Source organism: Sapajus apella, unplaced genomic scaffold (assembly GCF_009761245.1).
Source record: "Sapajus apella isolate SASKATOON/1434 unplaced genomic scaffold, GSC_monkey_1.0 scaffold1, whole genome shotgun sequence".
In the NCBI taxonomy this organism is placed as follows: domain Eukaryota; kingdom Metazoa; phylum Chordata; class Mammalia; order Primates; family Cebidae; genus Sapajus; species Sapajus apella.
Genome location: NW_022436941.1, coordinates 24102350 through 24119179, shown reverse-complemented (window position 1 = coordinate 24119179; position 16830 = coordinate 24102350). Strand labels below are relative to the sequence as shown.

Below are 16830 nucleotides of genomic sequence, written 5' to 3'. Positions count from 1 at the left end.
AACTTTGTATTTTTAGTAGAGGTGGGGTTTCTCTATGTTGGTCAGGCTGGTCTCGAACTCCCAACCTCAGGTGATCTGCACACCTCAGAGTCCCAAAGTGGGATTAGAGGCATGAGCCACTGTGCCCCGCGTCTGCCACTCTTAGTAATATGATACCATTCATTTGCAATGAGGATCTCCTATTAATAAGGGCCGGACTTTTATGAATTCAAACACTTAAGTGAAAATCTATTTAGATATAACACTAGAGGTGGGGACAGTTATAATATTAACTCATGTGGCTTGCTCTGTATGGTGGCCATAGTAAGTTCTCTGCCCATTCTACCTTTTCTACCTTAGGCTACACAGTAAGTCTTCTTTTTAGTTTACATTTAAATTATGTTTTTATTTCATTTTATTGAGACAGGCTCTCCTGTCACCCAGGCTAGAGTGCAGCGGCTCAATCATAGCTCACGGCAACCTCAACCTCTTGGGTTCCATGCCCACCTAATTTTTTTCCTTTTTGTAGTGTTGGGGTCTCCCTATGTTGAACTCCTGGGCTCAAGCGATCTTCCCACCTTGGCCTTCTACAGTGCTGGGATTACAGGTGTGAGCTACCACTCCTGGCCCTACAGTTAAATTTAAATTCTCCCCTGCAGCCCATGTTCTCCAAGGTCCCAGCTAATGCAGGTTCCACGTGTCAGTGAGGGCCTGCAGCAGTACTCGTGCACTTGGGAATATGCTCGAGTACTCTCTCCACTGGCCTTGCTCATACCTTACAAATAGGTCTGAAAGACTTTGTATTCTTGACAGAACTGCTTCTCAGTAATACTGTGCTCTCATTTAGGGCGAGAATTCAAGGAACCTCCCGGCCTTAACTCAACAATCTGTCGCTGCAGATTCAGGCCCACAAATGGATGACACTGAGGGAAAGGTTCAGGAAGCAAGGAACTAATCTTGTTTCATAATCAAAGCCCTAGGGCCCCTCATCCAGCTAGTATGTGCCAGTTTTTAGCTGTTGTGATGGAAATTATAGCTAACTGCTTTATTACATGCTATAACAATCACTATTATACCAACGCCTCTCTCTACACCCACCTCCTCATACACAGCTGGTAATGAATTCCTAAATAAATTTCTAATTAAAGCACACAAACTCAAATACAAAAATCCCACTAAATCTGAAAATGATGGTCTGTTTGCTATTTCTTTATGTCTTTTGCAGCGGAAAGAAGGGGTGGTGTTGGGGAATAGGGGTCAGCCTAAGCAATCGGCACCCTCCCCTCAGCCACCCCATCTTTCGGTCAGAGATGGGCGTGTAACCTAATCAGGTCAATGCTATTTGAAAAGATGTCTGTTGGAAGCTTGTAGGTATGTGGCCTCATTGCCCTGAGAGAGTTTCCAGAAGCTTCCTTTTGTTTCTTTCCCTTTCTCTTCTGTATGTGGACAAGAAGACATGTAGCCCTAATTGGGGTTGGCAGCCATCCTCTGACTGTGAGAACCGCCTGTCTCACCATGAGGTCGACGCAGAGCATGGGAATGCAAAGGAGCTGCCTCCCAGACAACACTGTTGAGCTACTGAATCTAGCCAACCCCAAGTCCACCCTGCCTTAAACAGCAAATGCACATCAGTGGGGGCTTTTAAATTTAAATTTCATTTTATTTATTTTTTTACATTGGTGGTTTGGGGTGGGATTTTCTATTATTTGAGCCCAAAAGTGCCCTAATTGATTTGCCACATGTTCAGTCCTATGCTGTTATCCTTTCCTAAAGGCACAAAAGCGTGGGTAAATGGGGCAAAGACTTTTTTTGAGAAGCAAAAGTACAATTTTCATACTAATTTCAAACGGAAAGGCATTCTTAATTACAGTATTCACCAGAGACTCAAAGCACAACTGTGATTCCATGAATCCTCCAGAGCAGATTCACAGCGACAGGATGAAACATGCAAAAGCAAATGCAACGAGAAGCAATCAGGTCGCTTACCTGCAAACAGCGCAATGTTGGCGTGTTTGGCATCGTAAGGGCATCTGGCCATTCCGCTAAATTCATCCCCGAATGATTCTAATGTATCCATCTGAACGAAATAATAGGACTTAATTACAAACAACAACCAACCGTAGTGTTGCTGTTTTGTCCTAAACCCTCAGAAATTATTTTCAGGAGGTGGCAGGCCTTTTAAAATCTGTAACCACTTTGAGATGGCCCCTGTTGGAGCCACTGTATATTTTTTAAACTGTACTTGAGAATCACATAAAATAGCCGTGTTAAAAACATGTATTTTTAGGGAAGAGATGGTTGAATCAGACATGTTTCTGAGCAGTGTACTCTTCCACCCAGCACATTTTTTTATGGAAGTCTTTTTCAGATATTTTATACCAACCAAGAGCTTTCTGTTGAACTTTGACAGACTTTGTGGTCTGTGGGTCTGGCATGTATTCAAAAATGATACTTAGCACACAATGATGCAACCGAAATGCCCTTATCCCAAGCTGCGCACGCTCTAATCCTAGCAATGAGGAAACAATAGATGCGGGGTGTATGGTTTTCTTTATAATGTACCTAATCCTAAAAAATAGTGATTATAGCTATAGCTAGTCAAAGGCAAGAAGCAGCGAAGAACAGATGTTTCGGTTTGCGACACTGGAAAGGTCCAGAGACAAAGCAATGCCATGGGGAATTCCTCTTTCCATGAAGTAAAAACCAACCCTTGAAGCAGTCATGAAATCTTAGACTTCACAGCAGCTCCTGGGAAATTAAACCACTATCGGGTACAGATAAGTATACAAAGACCTAGCCTGAGTTTTGCAAAAGTTCAAGAGGGTTAGAGTATAGGAGAAAAAAGGTAGGGAGCGGAGTTTTAGATTGATAGTGGGTAGCCTTTAAATCTCCCCCCCAGATAATCTTAATAATCGAATTTGGGGCTATAACCTTTCTAACACGTTCAGCTTACTTGTGTTATAAAAATTAATATAGATCAGGGCATGGCAGAGAGGCAGATAATGAAAATTGATCACTCTCTTGCTTCATGTCACTCTAATCAACTTAATGCTTGTGTGCTATGATAAGACTTGGGTTTTTCAGTGGAAGAGTGGACATTGTTTTCCCTTTGAACCATTGTCCTGATCTGTTGATAAAAAGCACTTAAGAGAGAAGCTGTCATTCTCCCTGCAGCCAAATACATTATGTCCCATATGATCAGCAATGTCACGCTGTGCCCTGAGTCTAAAAATATACTTTTCTGAGCAGTGCTAAGGGTTCTTACTACCATTCACAGTGCTAGGCGGATTGTTGGGAACCGAGCATGAGCAACAGCTCATCTGTGGCTTCTAAGAGGCCTGGGCTCCCGGAGCATGTCTTAGCAGGTGTGGCTGGAACAAGTGAGAGGTGACGGCACTACCACAGGTGTAGAATCGTGGAAACATGTACATGAAGAATAAGCCAGACCGCTCATGGCCTGTATATCACAGTGCCAAGAAAACCTGTGATTTGTCATAAAACATAGCTTTCCAACTAAGGAATTCCTTGGGATTTGTTAGAAGCATTAATCTTAATGAGTCCTAAACAATGACAAACAGGGTTGGAATATTAAGTGGCAAACGAAAGTTGAAGCCTTAGCTGTATGCCGTCACTGGCTAGAGTAAATACTGGGCTAGACTGGCTACCTCTATTATAAACGGATGGATCTTGTCTCTATACTTAAAAACTTGATCTTTTGTTTATGACAGACCTTTATGTACTAATTTTGATTTGTTTAAAATACTGCATTAAAAATCTAACTTAATTACTGAATCTTTTGATGCCCCTTCTATTTTATGCCGAGACATGTCCCTTGCTGTCTCCACCCTAATCCTGGCCCTCTTGGTGCCCATTTCCAAGTGTAAGAAGGAAGATGAGTGTGAGGGTCAAATAGACCCTCCCTTCACTGTCCGTGCCAAGAAAAGGCAGGGGGTCTTTCTAGTGTGCTTGCTGGTGCTGATTGCAGCCCATTATTGCTTTTCTCATTCTTCCCACTCTTAGGGTTTCACTTTATGATGATGGAACCCAAATCTGTATTTCTCCCCATATTCTCTCTAAATCAAAGCTTACCGATCCATCCTCTTGCTAGATAGCCCTATGCATGTCCCATAGGCAGGGCTCTGCACAGTGCCTGGCACACTCATAATGTGCAAAATGGAGCCTTCACCTTCACACTCCCCCGATCCCAACCTCACGGCTCTTCCTTTATTTCCTATCTGAATTGGTGGCGGCCCTATCCATCTACTCACCAAAAGATGGCCTAGCAGTCATTCTTGACTCGCCTCTCTCTCTATCCTGTGCTTCTTATCAATTATTAAATCCTACCAGTTTTTGTCACTTCAGTATTTCCTGAATCTATTCCCTTCCCTTCATCCCTAGGGCCATCTACATCTCAAGCTTCTTTCTGTTAACACTTGTCATTTCACAGTCCCACAATTCAGAACCAAATGATGTTTCTCAAGCTCAACAGGCCATTTCTTACTCCCTGCCTTTGTTCATGCTGTTCCTTGCTACCTGGAAAGCCTTTCTTCCTTCATTTGGCTAACTTCTCCTTATCCTATAAGACAAAGGTTAGGCATTACCTCATTCAATGCTTCACAAAAATTAATTAAACACCTGTTTGGGAGATAATTATGTTAGATTCTGGACAATCACAGATGTGATCTCTTGTAGAGCCTGTGTTTTTTAAGGGCGGGAGTATTTGTGGTTCCAGGTATGAGAACAACCGGTAGGAAAGTTTGATGACAGGGGGTCATCTACCCAGTTCTGATGCTTTCCCAGACTCCTCTCCTCACGTATGGCAAGAACTTTTGTGTTGTGCTTCCATAATTCATTGCGTGATGTCACCATGGCAGCAACCCTATGGAACTGTAGTTTTCTTTTCCCTGCCTGGCTTCCTGAAGGGTGGAGGCCTCCTATCTATCTTTACAACCTCAGCACTAGGCCACAGTAGGACCACAGTACATGTTTGCTGAGAGAAAGCCTGCAGGAGGATGTACAAGGAAAGCTAACAATGGTGCAGCCAAGACGTCAGATCGCTGCCACCTCTGCTTCCATGCCTGGCAAAGTCCCTGCTCCTTCATCAGCATTTCTATTAGCTGCATCAAAACCAGCTAGATTTACTAACTCTTTAAGAGGGTCCCCCCCAACCCCCTCATAAAACCAAGGTAAGTAAGGCCGTGGTCAAGAAAGCTAAGTGCTCAATGGAATTAAATTCCCGTGTTGTGTTCTTGCAGGAAAGTCTACGGTTTCAAATGGCATGCTTTTGAGATACCTTTTAGAATAGAAATTTCTCACCATATAAGTGTGCCTTTGTGCTCAGAGGGTAGATAGTGGGGTGAGAGAGAGAAAGAAATAGAGAGAGAGGAAATCCACATGGTGTACGTGGTAAGCATGTCAGCCTTCTGAACAATAGAGAAAAGGGTCTTACAGAAACTAACTTTGCTAGGCAGGCTCTTTAAAGATGTGTCAATCAATCCTGAACAAACAGGAAGCTTAGAAGCCTGCTCAGGATCACTCATGTGGAGCAATACATTAAGTTGAACAACTGAGAGGAACTCAGGTGGTGTTGAATTGCCCCTCTTAGGTTGCTGCAGGTACAATCACAGTTAATTATGAAATGCCTCCTGGTAGTGTGGTTCCAACCAACAAATAGCATTTACCTTATAGTTTCTGCAGGAAGGGTTGAAGGCATTAGTTCCACAGACAAACAATGCATCATCGGTTTTCTTCAGAAGAACTTTAATAAAGTTGTGACACTCATCCTGAAAAATAATTCAAACTGTTTTGTATTGTGTCCATTCAATACAGAAACTGATTCTTCACTGTATGCCGTGGTTGACTGACAGTATGCTTAAAATGGAGGTGGGTGAGCACTTCTCCCATTAAAAGTTCAAGTTCCTCCTGATGTGAACCAGAGGTGATGCCGACATCAACTATTACTCTTTCAACAGTAAATAAAAACAAGGCATAGAATGAAAGAGTATGTGTTTACTTTATGTCACAAAAGGAAGGCAAACCTGGAAGTGCCAACCTCTCAGCATATTAATTTTAATGCCAGATGCCCCAGCGTTCCCTGATGTACAAAGCTGCTGGCTGAAGTGTGTTTTTATGTTGTTATACGACCACAGGCACAAAACCCCGCATATCTGTGCAGCCTTTTATGAGCTCTTCCCCAGAATCCCTGTGGGCCTTGGACTGCAGAGGTGGGCATCGGAGTGCACTTAGAAGACTCCGGGCAGCCGGCTTTGTGTCCATAATCCTGTGTGCGCCTAAGTAGTTCATGATGCAGGCCTAGCAGCTGTTGTAATGTTTCATCACATTAAAAGCAAACTATTTTTGCAAATTAAAGCCTTCAATAAGTTGATGGAAAAAGCAATTACTGGGCGAAAAGGGAAAAAGCACAATTCATTCTACATCGTGGTCTACGGCGGGAGATAACAGTCAAAAACTTAACCCAAAGTGGCAGCTGCAGGAGAAATGAAAATTGCCTACCTTATGTTTTCCCTTCATTCTGCATGTGTCTACATCAGCCTGTCTAGATTTCCATGTCAGTTTCTGCAGGGATCAAGAAAGAAATCAATTAGAGCCCAGAGGTTGTTGCATTTGATTTTAGAAGTAAGAGTTCCCTTGGGGAGACTAAAGGCTGAACATATATTTATTGAAAGCTTTCTGCACCCTTTCTCCATGATTAATTCACCATAACAACAAAAGATTCCAGATGAAAACGTTCGTTTAATTTGGAACTCCTATCTATTCATTAAACCACAAAATGGTCTTCTTCTGTTGGAGATAAAGATGAAGGAGAAAGGAAAGAAGAATAAATAACAGCGTGGAAATTTCATGTAAACTCTCCAGATTAATTTGCTAAATTATGATCATTTTGATAAAATATATGTCCTTGCCCTTTCCTTTCAGTTGATAAATCAATTTTTATAAAGAGGGCTTTTTTCTTAAAATATGGAAGTCATTTTCTTAAACATAAAGAGGACATTCACTCCAGGTGGACAAAGATTTAATTCAGGTTATACTCCTTCCCATAGACTAATGGACTGAAGGGATCTTCTACTTCTATGGCATAGGTTTTATTAACTAAAATACCCCATGTGGAGTCGTAAGGAAAGCTTAGGTTATACTTTACGTCTGTCTGAAATGGGTAACGATCAAGTTCCTGAACCACAACAGTCAAATCAAACTTAATACTGCAAGACACGGAAATAGAACATTGAAACCTTTGTAGAATATATTCGTGGAACAAAATTTTACTTATGAAAACTGATGATTTCCTTGATACATGAGGCAATAGTTTTATTAAAGAAATGTAAAAATTACCTAAAATTCCAAAATGCATATGTACACATATATTTGATGAGTAAAATATGAAGTACATAAACTGTTCCTGAACATGTATTAAATCCTAACCTGTTCCCTAATTAGGATTTCACAAAATGCATGTCGCCATCTCTAAGTTATGATTAGCCACATAATCTTAATCAATGCACTTAAAATACATATTCTGTTCAAGAACTATCCAAAGGTCCTTTATTTTACAAATATGGTTTTAAAACAACTTACTTTGCTACAATAAATTTCTTCCGTGTGTGATGTGTCTATATCAACAGTATAAATATGGTCCCTATAGACAAAGAAAAATAATATAAGGTCAAACAGAGTCAAAACAGTTCATTTTCTGTTAATGAGTTATGTCTTATCAGGACAGATAAGTCCATATCCATGTTCTTAGAAAAACATGATATCCACATGCAAGAAGAAAAGAGTGCAGCCTTGGAGAGATGTCTCCAGATCCCATTTAGCACCTTCTGATAAATCACGGCATTGTGCTCTAAGGGACACCTTCATGGAAACTTTCCTGTATTAGCTCTTCTCTCTGACACTACAACTACAGCATCTGCATATATGTAGCTCAGAAGGGAGGGCTCTGAAAGTTAAATTGGCCCAAAGACTAGAACACAAACGGATTCACGTGCCCTTTCATTACCTTCAAATACACGTACCAAATACTTGGTATTCAACATGCCACATTTGTTCATCGAGAGGGCTAACAAAAAACTGATCTCCATCTTTCTTTTAAAAATATATTTCCATCTTAACTTTAATTATTTGATCGACAGGATGGAAGATAATAAAGGTAAAATTATTTCCAGAAGCCACTCTTTTCCTCATAATGATGGTCAATTGAAGTCTAAAATGTACTTGAGCTAAAGTTTACATTTCTTGCTTCTGTTCACCTTCCTGTTTTGCCAAGAATTTGGTTGTCTTTACAATTTGCTGCCAATCTAGCTTTGTAAGGGGAGAAAGAATCAGCAGCTCAGGTGTGGGGCTATATTTAAACATCCCCTTCTGTGTGAGCTGAGTACAAGGGCGTTTTTGTCTGGAATTCATAAGAAAGAAAAGAAAAGAACTACACTCAACAGAGGAGATGGGGGGCTAGTGAGGGAAAGCAAAACAGCTCATTTTCCCTTGAAATAACATTGACTTTTTCTAAAATGCAGGAAGTCCTGGGGCTGGAAAATTACCCACAGCTTTAAACCAGGACCTCAAGTCTCCCATGCAGACTTTTAAGCCCCCTTGTTACTTAAAAGAAAAAGCAGGGAGAAGAAAAGAAAGGAATTATTTGCAGGATTCACTTCTATATATATATAATGTTTTTCAGTTCTTGGGAAATCTGTTTGCTTCTCGTTTTAGGAAAAACACAACAGAGAAAAGTAACAGGCCGTCTCACGTGAAAATAAAAGGAGCGGGAAGGGTAGCTGGCTTAGAAAACTCCCTTGCCTGCTACTTGTGTGTGTGTGGAGGGAGGGGTGTGGGGGAGGAGGGCGTGGTAAGGGGTTGAGGAATAGGGGCCTTTTTTGTAAATTGCTGAATTGGAAATTTCTTTAAACTTCAGTAGGCTGCCAGAATCGCCCTGCCCTTTAATTTCAAGGCAGTTTTACTGCATTTGTTTATTACTTGTTTGACTTTATTGGTGGTGCTGTGGTCAGACTCATTATTGGAATGGAACTGCCTATTACTTTGGTATCAGGTTTGAGATGACTGGAGGCTTTTCCTTGCCTGCTTCCCCTCAAAACTTAAGTTGAAGCTGAATATATGAATTGTAAATGAACAACTGATTAATATGCATTGGCAGCTCCTCAGAAAGCTCTCAGATTGCCCCCTTTTGGCATGGCCTGTTTATGTTAATTAGCAGTTTAGAGATTAAAAAAGAAGAGGAATTTACAAAGTGGATAATAATAAAGCAAAATTGGAAGGGGTTCTTGCCACCAACCCTCACTCAGTCCCCTGGGTTCTGGATGGGACTTGGCTTGCGATTGCTGACACCAATTGTCTAGAAGAACTGGGAAGCCTTTTAAACATAGAATTCTATGAATGAAATCTTCTCTTGGACAATGACAATCTTTTTCGATATCCAAAAGCTCACATGGCTCTCGCAAACAAAAATGGTGCTTTATGGTAAACCACAGACCAGGGGTCATTCCCAACCATCTGCTGTGCATGCATCCCAGGCCTCATACGCTGTTCTTCCTGAATTAAGTTATTTGAACATAAACTGACTCAATCCTAGGACTTCCTCTTCCCCCTCCAGCAAGCACCACTGAATTGTGTTGCCATGGCTTGAGCCTGGGGGGGATTTAGCTTTAAATTGTGTTACTTGCTGCCTAGAAACCTGGATCTCTCAGAGCAATGTTGGGAAGTGTAAAATTAAAGTGTAAAATTAAAAGAAGAGAAGAGGCCCTAAAGATGGTGGGCACGGAACTCCTTCAGGAATTTTTCTAAGGGTGTGTATTGAGAGAAAGTGGCTCCGTATGGTGTGAAAGCCAACATGTCAATGCAACAGTGATACAAAGTCAATGCTACAGTGATACAAACTTGACCCTTAATGAAAGATGCGTTTCACAGTTTCAAAAAAATTAATGTGTTTCTTCTTTTTATCCTATTTGTTCTTTTCCTTTCCTTCCTTGGGGTGAGGAGTTAGAATAAAGCTGTCTTGGTTCCTGGAATAATGATCACTTTTAAGTCTGCATAGGACCTTGCTCCTAACACTCGTGTAGCGCTGGGACCTGCAGTCCACACCCTGCTAAATCATCAAATACCAGGGCTGTCTCTTATACCATTTTTTCCCCCAGAGACTCAGTTTGCAAAGTGAACAATTCACAAGAGATTCTTGAGTCAACCTATTTCTCACAGATTCAGTGTTTTATCATTTGTTTTGATTGGACCTTAGATATTGACTACTAATGTCATTTTCTAATCCTACTACATTTAGGAAAATAAAAATGACATTTAAGGAGCTGGTATTCTATCAGAGAGGTGATTATTGAACATCTCATTGAAATGCTTTTAATGAATACCCATAATGACCATGTTCTTGGGCAACAGCTATTAGAAGGGCATTATCAAGACAAACAGTATCAGCTCTATTCCTTAGCATGCAGCACAGTACAGGGAATGACAGCATGGACTCTAGAGCAAGACCATCCTGGTTCAAATCCTGCCTCTGTCATTTTGACCCCGTCATTTCACCTTTCTGTCCCTTGGATTCCTCCTATAAGACATGTGAATAATTATAGCTCCTTCTTATAGGGTCATTTCCAGAATTGAATGAATTAACATTCATAAAAAACCTACAGCTATGTTTGTTAATTGTATGCGCACAGCATACTTGTATATATTATGTAAGTATTTGTAAAGTAAAACTTTAAAAAAGTATTTGGACATTGCTCCCCGTGGCCAAGTTAGGGGCACTCTCAGAACGTTTTAATGTAGCCTTTTTTTTCTTTATGTTGCAAAGCTTGTCACCTCAGAACATCTGAGTGCTTTAGAAGAATCAACCACTATTATTATTTACTTGTTCTTTCCTTATGCCCTATAGAAACATAATCTGCATTTCTAGGCCAGGCATTGTGGTGTACACCTGTTATCCCAGCACTTTGGGAGGTTGAGGTGGGTGGGCCACTTGAAGGTCAGAAGTTCGAGCCTGGCCAACATGGTGAGACCCCGTCTCTATTAAAAATACAAAAATTAGCTGGATGTGGTGGCATGTGCCTGTAGTCCCAACTACTCAGGAGGCCGAGGCAGGAGAATTGCTTTAACCCTGGTGGGGAGGAGGAGGTTGCGGTGAGCTGAGATCGCGCCACTGCACTCCAGCCTGGGTGACAGACGTGAAACCCTGTCTCAGAAAACAGAATAAGCTCCATTTCTTCTCCCCAGTGTGAAATGATTAAACAGTGTAGTGCCAGGAAAGACCACAGGGAACACCATAAGATAGTGCTCCCAGTTGCCCTTCATTTGGAATTATTCTGAATAGCTACACACTCCCAAAATGGAGGAACATATATTGTTGAAATCCTAAGGGACTTCATTAAGGTCATCAAATACAACCTCTCATTTGGCAGAGGATACTTATGGCCAGAGAAGTTGTGGTCTGGCTAAATTAACGGCAGAATTAGAACAAAAGCCTGAATATATGTCAGCCCTGTTTGAACAGTATTCTTACCATGCCATTCAGCCTTAAGACGTCAGTCTGTCTGTCTAAATAACATTTCCCCAATGGATGAGTTTTTTTTTTTTACTAAAACCAAATAAAAACCTTCTAAAATATATATTATGCTTTCTTTGGTTGTCATTGCCATTCTTTCATAGTAATGATCTATATTATCAATGATATATATGTTAACTGCAAAAATACAAATAGGTTAAATACACACACCTACATTCATACTATATAATACATGTTTACACATTCAACTTAATTTAACAAACAAGGATTAGACCAGATGAGGTGGCTCATGCCTGTAATCCAAGTACTTTGGGAGGTCGTGGTGGGTGAATCACCTGAGGCCAGGAGTTCAAGACCAGCCTGACCAACATGGTGAAACCCTGTTCCCACTAAAAATACAAAATTAACTAGGTGTGATGGTACATGCCTGTAATTTCAGCTACTTGGGAGGCTGAGGCAAGAGAACTGCTTGAACCCAGAAGAGGGGGGCTGTAGTGAGCTGAGATTGCACCACTGCACTCCAGCCTAGGCAACAAGAGTGAAAACTCTGTCTCAAACAAACAAACAAGTATTGAGGAGCAGAGCATTCAAATGGGTGCTTGAATAAACTCTTGCCTTTCTGTTCAAAATAAACGGTGGATAATTTGAGTGTAAGTGCCCCAATATGCTATTATTTCTATTTAAATCCTCATAGGGTTAAACAGACGCAGGCAATTTTGAAATAATGATAGCTTGACAAATTTAAGGAGCCTTTAAATTAAATAACACTCTATTTAGAAACCTCAAGATCTTAAAAATAATGCATAGCTGGTAAATTGAGGACTCTGGGCCATCGGACGCTCTGGGGGAAGGGCCCCTTACCTAGCAGCAATGTAGAGGGTTCTGTTCATGATCATAATCATCTGGATGTCCAGCCTGTGCCTCTGTGTGGTGTTCCGTCCTGGCTTGTGGCCCACAAACACCGGATACTGTTTTGTATCTGTGAAAAGAGGAGATGGGGCAAAAAAGGAAAAGCAAATCAAGCCAAGAATTGCCAGGGTAGGGAGGGGAGGGGACAGGCCACAAAAGAGAGCCGTGTTTAAGTCAGACCGTGCCACCATTTTCCATCTCCATTTGAGTCTGTTATTTTAGGAAATATGATAGAAGAGTGCTCTTTAAGGTTCATCAAGTTACAGTTTCATTTCCAGATAATAAGAAGCCTGGATTTATATTTCTAAGTGTCACAATTTTTGATTTGTCCCTCTTTCTCAGGGCTCAACTTGCTAGTGAACGCTTTGCATGAAGGTGCTCTTTTCTTCCACAGTTTTCTTTTCATCTTCTGTAGAGCTAAGCCTGAGGGGGCAGTCTGCCAAAGATCTTGTCTCGGGACAAAACTATTTCAAAGCAGCCTTCCCATCAATCACCACAAATGCAATGTGGTCTGGAGGCGAGAGCCCTTGTCCAGGAGCCAGAAGAAAAATACAGTCTCCACAGGCGTCCAGTTGGAATAATCCACTATTGAAGGCAGCCCTGCGAGGTTGGTTGGCATTCTAGGAACTGTGGGAAGTTCACTCTTGAGTAAAGCAATTGGCTAACGATTTCACAGAAATGTGGGCTTTGACAGGACAGGGTCAAACTGAGTGTAGCCAGTCAGGTGATCAGGAATTTTCCCTGACTTGGTGATTCAATGAGCATATTTCTCTTTTCCTACAGTTCTCTTTGGCTGAGAGTGGCCAATTTGTATTGAGATCTGACCTTTAAAAATACCTACATCTCAACATCCCTTTATACCTGCAATCTCCAGAGTGCTGGTGAGCCTCCAGAGAAACTCAGGAGGAAAGAAAGATGAGCCACATTTAAAAGGCACTTGTTTTCTGGAGAGGGGTGGCGGTATAAATAATGACTAGAAAACCATTCACAGATTTATGCTTAGACCCCTCACTTTACACCCTTGTACTATCTGACCATTACTCACAGTGGGTATCTTATCAGGGAGCCTTAGTATATATTATTCACAATAGAGAGCTTGGAATAAGATAATCTTGTGCTTTCCCTTCCACTGCTTTGAAATTTCATTGGTTTTCAGCAGCACATCTGGACTGGAGTCCCTTCTATACTCGGGCATCCAAGACAGAAAACTTACCTCAAATGGAAATAAATAAGTGTTTATTAAGTTTGGGACCCTGAGTTCGGTGGACTCTTTCGGGAGTGATGATCTTGAACTACACATTTGGCCTTAATCATGATCTTAGACTTTGCACTGTCTAAATGTTGTGTGCCAGTTTTGCTACCTCATCTTCCAGCCCAGAAAGAACAGCTGAACTCTGGGCATATTTGGATCTCCTTAGTATTCTATATTAATGTTAGACACCTTTGTAGGGTTCACTCAGTGTTTGTTTTGGAGTAATTACTATGAAAAGAGATATTTAGAAAAAAATGCTCTCTTACATTTTTACTGTAATAAAATACTTAAGTCTTTTAGAGGGCATGAAAAACAAAGTGGTAAATTGAATGCTCCATCCAACACATAGGCAGAACTTTCCTCTTTTGAGGAGACAACTGAATTCTTAATCATGTCAGTATCTACTCCTGACAATGAAGCAGAGACCAAAGGAAAGTTATTAACAGTTAAAATGGGTCCTCTATAAATTCAAAATTACTCTTTACCCAAGTCTATTAACTATGTAACTTCTAAATCCAAAAAAAATTTCTCTGAAGTACTCAAAAACAGTCATGATTTTTTGTTCATATCTTGCAACAATCCCTATATATGGAATTATATATAAAGACGTGTAATACTGGCAACACCCAGATAACAGTGATATTCTCCCACAGAGCTGATTTTAAGGCATGAACACCATGGCCTCCAAGTAGTAATTGAGACTTCATCAGTGTTTCGAGGGATGTTTCAAATCTTCACACGTGTCCCCACAACGTCTGATGGAGTTATAGAAAAGTCACCCTGTCAATTTGACTAGACCTGAATTATCCACCTTTGTCATGTAGAGAGGTTAAAATAACTAATAAGTCACTTTTTCTATTTCATTTTTGATTTTTATTTTTTGCTAGGCTGATTCAGGCCAAAATGTTCTCAAAGAGAGACAGTGAGCGAGACCGTGGGTACTTACAGTTGCCATGCGAAATACTGATTGGCTCAGAATCTTCTGGGAAACCAGCCCCAGCAAAGTGTAGCAGTGTGAAATATAGCAGCAAGGCTTCTGACCTCATAGTAGTTCAGCGGGGAGACTTTATTTCTCTACTTCACCCTGCCAAAAAGTAAAGAACAGATTTTTTTTCCAAGTCAGTTCAAAGCCATAAAATGAAAATACCATTAAAGATAAATTCAAGAGAAAAAAAGGCTTCTGCTTTACATCTTCTACATGGTAAATTTGCTGACTTTTGTGTTTGGAACTTGTACCTGTTACCTACTGCTATCTCCTTCACGACGCATCTGAGCCCTTCCATATGGGACAAAGATTTAGTTCTTTTATCTTGAGCCATCTTTAAGCTCTTACAGGGGCTATTTCACAATCATGAAATGCTGCATTCAAAAAAATGTGAATAACTAGGAAGATGTTTTTTCCTTTTTAAGGTAAATATTTTTCCGTACAGATACCAAGACTGCCACTCCCAGACACGCCCAGGATCACCCAGAAATTTGAGATGATTGCCAATATTGAAAAACAGATTTCTGATATGAATCTAGATTTTTCAGTTTGTTAGTAAAAATCAGAATACCTGCCATACTGACCTAAGTAACAGTTTCCCTCAGGCACAACACCTCCACCTCCAACACACAGATACACAGACAGACAGATACACACACACACACGCACACACACACAATCTATAACTCGTCCTGTTTACTAATTTCCATTACATGCTTGACCCCTTAGTTCAGATATTCACCCCTGACTTATGTCATTCTACAGTGACTTAGGCATAAATAAATAAAATCACACAGTTTATATTTAAAGAGAAGTAGGCAGATCCTTTCACAGTCTGTGAAGACTAGTACAAGGAGAATCTGAAACCACATTCTGAAACGGTATTGTTGATTTTAAACAGTCTTATCTCTATATATTTTAGTCTCAATCCTTCCTTGCAGTGAAATAGTAGTGAATAAAAATGTCAGATATACTGTTCTGCCCATCTGTATTTTCTTGATGAAGCTCTTTATGTGTAGAAAAATTCTCCTAAATCTTGGAAATAAAAACAATTCCATGTGGGACTGCTGGATACAGTGAAAAAAAGGACTCATGATACAGTAAATATCACTTAATTCTCAGGCATATTTCAAATAAGCTTGATCTATCATGGAAATTAATGTAAAATGAGGATATCTTTTCATCTTTCTAGAGCAGTAAACTCTTTGAAGTAGCCTGCCAAAGATTATCTTTTTTGAACAAAGCTATTTTACAGTAGTCCATCAATCATTTAAAATTTGTGTGTAGAAATGTCAAACTTAGTAACCTAGATGTCTTTGAAAGTTAATTTGCAAACAAACTGCTAACTTACACTTTTTGGAACACCATTTAGATTAGATACCTATGTCACTCTTCTTCATGTCAAAAAAGTATTAATCAGTCCCAAGTGTTGCACTGTAACTTATAATTTCACAGACACAGCTGGGTCTTAATCATTTCTTCAATTGAAAAGTGCACATTAATTTGCTTCATCTTGAAAATCAAAGAGGGAGAGAGATTGAGAGAAAAGCCTAAACAATTCCGTATCTCCATCTCTGATGTGCAGATTAAAATTAAACTTTAAATAATTACTTGTTCATAAGGGTGAATCATTACGAAGAGACATAAACATGTATTTATTAGACAGGTGAAAAGCAAGAGTCTATTCATTCATTTATTTGCCAGTTCTTCCTATCCTAGAGAATCTGAATCCAAAGGAAAGAAGCTCTGAAGTGCCCGATATGCTTCTTATGGCTCCTGTTCAGTACAGCATTAAAGGGAAGAAATAAATAACAAAAGTAACTAAAACATAAATAAGACACCAGTCAGCTGTTAGATTTTAGGAGAGAAGGCATCTGGCATGGGGAGGGAGAACTGGCAACTTTTACCAGGAGCTCAAGAATAGTATTATACAGAAGCATATTGCCTCAGAGGATTTGCAGCATAAAATGAAAGAAAAGAGGAAACTCAAAAGGCCAATTCTCATTCCTTTAGAAATCTTTAGAGTTATATGTATGCTTTTAAGGATTAATTTTTCTTGACATGACAAATGAATCTCCATCCTTCAACAACTGCATTCATGTTTGTACAAATGTCCTACAAGCTAACAAGACAATGTTCTGCTACTTTATTGTATCCCCCAATTTTGGT

General features: G+C 40.2%; 1 protein-coding gene across 4 annotated transcripts in view; it reads right to left on the bottom strand.

Moving 5' to 3' along the window:
* The window catches only part of SEMA6A (semaphorin 6A), a 132738-nt gene that overhangs the window by 47608 nt on the left and 68300 nt on the right, over nt 1-16830 (bottom strand). For 3 of the 4 annotated variants that reach the window (XM_032273474.1, XM_032273420.1, XM_032273373.1), the window contains exons 2-7: nt 14623-14760; nt 12377-12494; nt 7573-7633; nt 6493-6555; nt 5661-5762; nt 1966-2056 (exon numbers count right to left, since the gene is read on the bottom strand). In XM_032273474.1, the coding sequence (XP_032129365.1) occupies nt 1966-2056; nt 5661-5762; nt 6493-6555; nt 7573-7633; nt 12377-12494; nt 14623-14722 (535 nt within the window). In that variant the 5' untranslated portion in view covers nt 14723-14760. Of the gene's footprint in view, nt 1-1965; nt 2057-5660; nt 5763-6492; nt 6556-7568; nt 7634-12376; nt 12495-14622; nt 14761-16830 lie in introns of those variants that run through there. The other variant, XM_032273504.1, reaches the window with a different exon arrangement.